Consider the following 6122-nt stretch of genomic DNA (forward strand, 5'->3'; position numbering starts at 1 on the left):
CGGAGCTCGGCTTCGCGGTCTGCAGAATGAGGATGTTGGACTAGAGCCTTTCCCAGCCCGACCACTCCTTTATGACTCTACAATATTCCACGCAGAAGCTTGGAGACCGGGAAAAAAAAGAGGGAAAAGGGAGGGAGGGCCACTAGGAGGGGGAAAAGGGAGGAGCTGGTGAAACCGGGAAGATCGCAGACGCCGGGAACAGGCTTGGCGGGTTTTCAGTCCCTCTCTCACACCTGAGTCTCAAGGATCGGCCGAGACCCCGAGCCCATCGAGTTTGGGAGCACCAGTAAGGGAAGCTTCTCTTTCCATACACCAATTTCCAGAGGCACGGTGGGCAGGCAGCACAATAAGTGATGCTAAAACGCAGGGGAGAATAGTCCCCGCCAGAGTCCAGAGGGCAGGTGAGTGGATCCTGGGGCGGAGCCGCAGGTGAGGTGACCCCAGGTAGGGGATCAAGGGCGCTCGCGACCCTGCTGGCGTGTCAGACGGACCAAACTTCACTCCCCCAACTTTGAGCAAGGGGTGGGGGTTGCTTGCAAAAAAAAAAAAAAAAAAAGAGGGAAAAAAGTTGCTTAACTTTTCCCCCAACTCTATCGTGGAGGCGGGACCGGAGGGAGGTGCCAGACCCTGATTCGCCGCGGGCAAGTATGGAGGCTCCGATTGGCGCGCGGGGTCCAGGGCCGGGAAAAGCGGGCGTGGGGGAGGGGAGCGTCCCTCCCGGCCCGCGGGATCGGCTCGCGCAGGGAGCGGGTTAATTTCAAATCGGGGGCTTGACTGCTGCCGGACCGACACGCTCCTTCTGCCCGCCCGCCGGCCCGCCCGCTGGCCCGCCAGTCCCGGTCCCGGGGTTCCCCTCGGGCACCCACCTCGGCGCAGCTTAAGGACCCACTGACCGCCCGACACGCGGGCTCCCGGGCCGAGCCAGGAAGAGGTGCCGAGGAGTTCCCGCTCAGCCCGGTCAACTCCAACCGTGAGGTGAATTGACAGGTCAGCGGGACGCAGAGGGGCGCGGCGCCGGGTGGCCGGGCACCCGGAAAGGGTTCGGGAAGGCAGCGGCAGCCGCGGCCGTTTCCCGCCTCTCGCTCTGCCGGGGGCCGTGGAGGGAGGAGCTGGGCTCCCGCGCTGAAGGGTGGGGGGCGGGCGAGGGGGAGGGGCCGGGAACCCTAGGTTCCGGGCGCGGGTTTGCCCGCGCTCTAGCCCCGCGCTGCTGAGGGGCGGCGCCGGCCACGGTCCGGCTTTCCGCGCCAAATTTTTAAATCGAGGGCGGAAGGTCCGGACCCGCCTCTGGCACTGCCGACCAATCGCAGGCCCATATCGGGCTCTCTCATTGGTTGGGAATCGTTGCCCTGGAAACCGCGAGGATGCTGTCCGGGAACTGCCGGGCTTGCGGCGCGCGGACCGGGCCGAGGGGGAGGGGCAGTTGGCCCAGCAGAGGGGGAAGTGCGCGGAGCGCCCAGTCAGTGGCGGCAAGGGGACTCACTGTACCTGGTTGCCTTACTGAGCAAATGCAGCCTTGCTTGGTGGGATTCAACACCGTGGCGGGAACTTCCGCCCGAGTAGCAAGTACACAGCGCTTTGCAGCATTAAAGGAATCTTTAAAAAGTCTTAATCGTAAGGCTTGTTTTAAATGGCCAGAGTACGTTTGGAGCTAATTTGGAATTAGTAGTTCGGACTGAATTTGGAAGTTTCAGATCAAGCTATTCCCAAGACTTTACTACTGAGCCTATGCACGTGTGTGTCAGACGAGAAATTCAGACATCTCGATGCAGACTTTTATCCAGGTACTTGGGGTTTTGTCTGATTAGCTGGCATCTGGGCTGGGGCGCTCCATCCGGAGCCCTGATCTGTGAACAGGTGGGTGCCTTTGCTTGCTACCGTCCCTTCGTTGGGGCCCTGAGAATGACGCGCCTTGTTCAAAGGTGGGACAGAGTTGTCACTGGAAATTCTGAGGGTTACAAATCCGTCTCATGATCCGTTGGCTAAAGGAATTTACTGGCGTTTGATGGATCTTTACCCAAAGGAGCGATCTCTGGTCGGGAATAAAACGTAAATGTAGCTTGTCAGGTTTTTTTTGTCTTTGTTTCAAAGACTGTGTTCATGAAGGAATTTTCAACGAATCTTCTGGTTCTGTTTTTAACTGTTTGCTTCCTTTTTTCTTCTAGGATACTAGACTCTTCCACAGAATTGATTGGACTACTTGAGCCATACGAGGAACTTCAGACTTTCCATTTTTAAAGGAACGCTAAATGAATGAGAAATTTACAGAATGGAGAATGAAAAGGTACCTTTTTAACTTCAGTAACTTCAAAAACCTCAATTTTAACTTCAGTACTTATCCGTGTAGCCTACATGCAATAAATTTTCAACATCCAGTATCTTTGTAATGTCATGTCATGGCTAGAAAAGTTACAGAACTTCCCTACTTCTGTAAAAGTACGGAAAAGGGGAGAATTGCCCAGAGTTAGATCATCTTGCTAGTTTTTAATAGAAATCTCAAAAAGATAAGCCATGAGAAAAATATTTTTAAAAACAACAAAATTTGTTAGTTGCATTATAATATTTCTCAAATTCTCCAGCAGTAGGAATTCAGGAAGTCCATACCACTTGATTTCAGAATGGCTTTCTGTTTTGGATAATTTTCTACCAAATCAGTAGCTTTTTTAACCTAAGGAGCTATGAAACCTTTATTTATAAGATCAATGTTTTGTAAAATTGCAAAATAATTGTTAAGGAGGATGTCTGTTGAATTCCTGTCTACCAATAGGTAAAAAGAAAAAGTTGAGATATACAACTTTCCTAAAACTTTTAGATATTTGTGAAATAAGAATTGCTGTTGCTTCTGATAGTCTGAAGAAAAGGAATGCAGCCTTTAGAAAAACTCCACTTTTGGGTTGACACCCTTCAGATGCACATCTTTCCTGGATCCTCCATTGAGTCCATCACTTTGACTTCCTTGTATGAGCACCATACTGGATTGAGGAGATCCGGTTTCAAGTCCTGTGTGACCTCTCTCCTCTCAGTCCGGGTTTCCTCGTCTGCAGAATAAGACTACAGAATTCAATAAAAAATACACAGAAAGCACTTGATAAATTCTAAGGGGTCACAGACATATAAAACACTGCCATTTTAATCTTTGTTCCTAAAGTTACTGAGCGATTAGTGGGTCTCTTCTTATTGCTATTGTAAGCATTTTCTCTGAAATAGATATAGACAGGAAAATGTGTCAAGTCCCGTATGTCCAAACGTAGAAGACATAGTGTATATTAGTTATATTTATGGACTGTTAATAGCTCATTGGCAGTCCCATCACTGCCAGGAAATTGCTTTGTGATCTTGGGTCACTAATTTTTGCTTCTCTGTGCCTCATTTTATTCATCTCATCTATAAAGTGAGATATTCAAATAACTGATTTTCCATGTCAGAAATCCCTCTCTTACTCTGGACTTTGCTCCCTCTGGGATTTTGCCAAGTCTGATCAGATAGATACTAGCCCTCGCCCTTGTCTCCTGCCTCGCTGATCTTCCACGTCAGTGGTATTTTATTGAACACCCACTGCACGTTAACTGTTGTGCTAGGTGGGTACACAGATCAATGTGCCATGGTTTTTGCCATGGAGACCTTTGCTTAGTACACAGTAGAATGAGCGAAAAGATGCTCTTATGGATTTGGGATCACTTAAAATTATCGATCCTGTTAAGGGAAGCTGAATGAAAGGTATATGGGAACTCTTGATACTATTCTTGCGATTTTTCTTGAAATCCAAAATTACTTCCAAAAACAGTTAAAAAACATACAAGTCTTACTCTTTAATTCTTGAAACATAAGGAAAATTTAGGTCTGTGTTTTATTGCAAAATTTAAAATGAGAAATTTAGCTATTAAAATAGACAACAATAAAATAGACAATAGTGTCAAGTGAGTGTTGGAATACAGTTACTAATTTAGTAAACTTTACAACATTATCAGGCATTAGTAGTAATTCTGAGCAGTATTCTATTTCTTATAGTTTCTAGAATTGAAAGTTATCTAATAAATCTTGCTTGACAGTGGATTTAATTGTTTACTTGTTTTAAACCAGGAAAATCTCTTTTTTGAGCCTCATAAAAGGGGACTAATGAAGACACCTCTGAAAGAATCCACTGCAGCCAATATAGTGTTGACGGAGATCCAGCCTGACCTTGGCCCTTTAACCACCCCCACCAAGCCCAAGGAAATTGCCCAGGGAGAACCCTGGACACCAACAGCCAACTTGAAAATGCTCATCAGTGCCGTGAGCCCCGAGATCCGCAGCAGAGATCAAAAAAGGGGGTTATTCGACAACAGAAATGGATTACCTGAGGCCAAAGATTGTTTGCATGTAGGTTTGCAGATGACTAGGTAGAGAATGGGGGACTTGGGAACTTGGGGTCCTGTAGCAGTGCCAGGTGTATAAAGCTGTTACCAGCCCCCTTTGGTGCACAGAGAGGAGGTTTGGACCCCATGAAATATAGATAGCACTGGGAATTCTGAACTTTGATCTATTTTTAATCCAGTCTTCCTGTTTAGATCTGCCAGGCAGTTTAGACTGGCTCCCCACCTTCACCCACACAAATTTTGCAGCTGTTGAAAATAGCCCATAATATAAGTGTCTCTGTCATTAAATGCAGATACCCCTAATAAATCTGTCAAAAGTATTTCAGAATAAGATACTGTTTACCTTTTCCTTTGTAGGAACATTTATCTGGAGATGAATACGAGAAATCCCAACCAAGTCGCAAAGAGAAAAGTTTAGGATTGTTGTGTCATAAGTTCCTAGCCCGATATCCTAAGTATCCCAACCCTGCGGTGAATAACGACATCTGTCTTGACGAAGTGGCTGAGGAACTTAGTAAGTATGCAAAGACCTCACTGAAATGGTTAATAATTAAAGTAACCGTGCTTATCAAGCCAGGGTTTATAATGACACAGATAAGGCCCTCTTTGAAGCCCTATTAATTTAAGAATTATGGCATATAGTTTCCAATTTCTGGCTCATAACAGAAGCAAACAATCACAGTGGAGATTGTTTCTGACTGCATTTCAAAAACTGAGAAGCTTTAAGTTAAGGCAGCATTGTTATGGGACTTGTTTCATGAACAGCTACAACTTGAACTTCTCTCTTGGCTAAATGCAGAGCCAGGCTGCAGAATGACATCTTCCTCCCTTATGCTGGGATCAGCCTCTGCCAGTGGGAGCAGCACTTTTGTGCCCCTGCTTCCCAGCACTGTTCTGAGAGCTTACAGCAAAAGTTACTATGTTTCCTTGCTTCTGTTCACTCCTTTCTTGATGACCGGAATCTGGTTATGACTATAAAGGGGTCTATGGCAAATGTGGCTTACCTTTGGGGTTATGCTATTTATTACATAGCTATTACCCTATGAAGGGAGTTTTGACCTACTTGCCATTGTAAGTAACTACTTTATTTCATCTTAAGAATAAGCCATTTTGATTCATCTATTCATATACACTTGTAGCTACCTCAGGTGTATAGATGTGGCTTACCTTTGGGGTTATGCTATTTATTACATAGCTATTACCCTATGAAGGGAGTTTTGACCTACTTGCCATTGTAAGTAACTACTTTATTTCATCTTAAGAATAAGCCATTTTGATTCATCTATTCATATACACTTGTAGCTACCTCAGGTGTATAGATGTGTAGTTATCCTGCAGAACTCTTGGGAGTTATTTCCAGGATCCCCGGCAATGAAAACCCCGGAGTGTTCAAGTTCCTTATATAAAATGCTGCAGTATTTATATATAACCTATAAATCCTCCCATATACTTTATGCCATCTCTGAATTACTTGCAGTGCCTAATACAATGTAAATATCATGTAAATAATTGTTATATTGTGTTTAGGGAATCAAAAATGCTCTGTATGTGTTCAGTATCATTTAGTCTTGAATACTCAGTATGAATTTTCCACCTGCTTTTGGTTGAATCTGCAGATGTGAAACCCATGGATTCACAGGACCAACTGTACCCTTTAAGTCAGCAGGTATCTAGTGATGACTCGCTATGTGCCAGGCAATGTTGTAGGAGCTTGGGATGGCAGCATGAACAAAAAGGACAAAACCTCTGCTCCATGGATACTACTTTCTA

The 6122-nt window shown here is 45.5% G+C and overlaps 1 protein-coding gene across 1 annotated transcript in view; it reads left to right on the forward strand.

Annotated features, from left to right (window-relative positions):
* The first annotated feature begins 910 nt into the window (after window positions 1-910).
* E2F8 (E2F transcription factor 8) overlaps window positions 911-6122 on the forward strand; it is a 15922-nt gene continuing 10710 nt past the window's right edge. The window contains exons 1-4 of the mRNA XM_004682987.2: window positions 911-987; window positions 2163-2281; window positions 4078-4356; window positions 4710-4866. Of these exons, the coding sequence (XP_004683044.1) occupies window positions 2267-2281; window positions 4078-4356; window positions 4710-4866 (451 nt within the window). The 5' untranslated portion in view covers window positions 911-987; window positions 2163-2266. The remainder of the gene's footprint in view (window positions 988-2162; window positions 2282-4077; window positions 4357-4709; window positions 4867-6122) is intronic.

The sequence above is a fragment of the Condylura cristata genome, unplaced genomic scaffold, assembly GCF_000260355.1.
Source record: "Condylura cristata isolate star-nosed mole 26May11 unplaced genomic scaffold, ConCri1.0 scaffold00015, whole genome shotgun sequence".
In the NCBI taxonomy this organism is placed as follows: domain Eukaryota; kingdom Metazoa; phylum Chordata; class Mammalia; order Eulipotyphla; family Talpidae; genus Condylura; species Condylura cristata.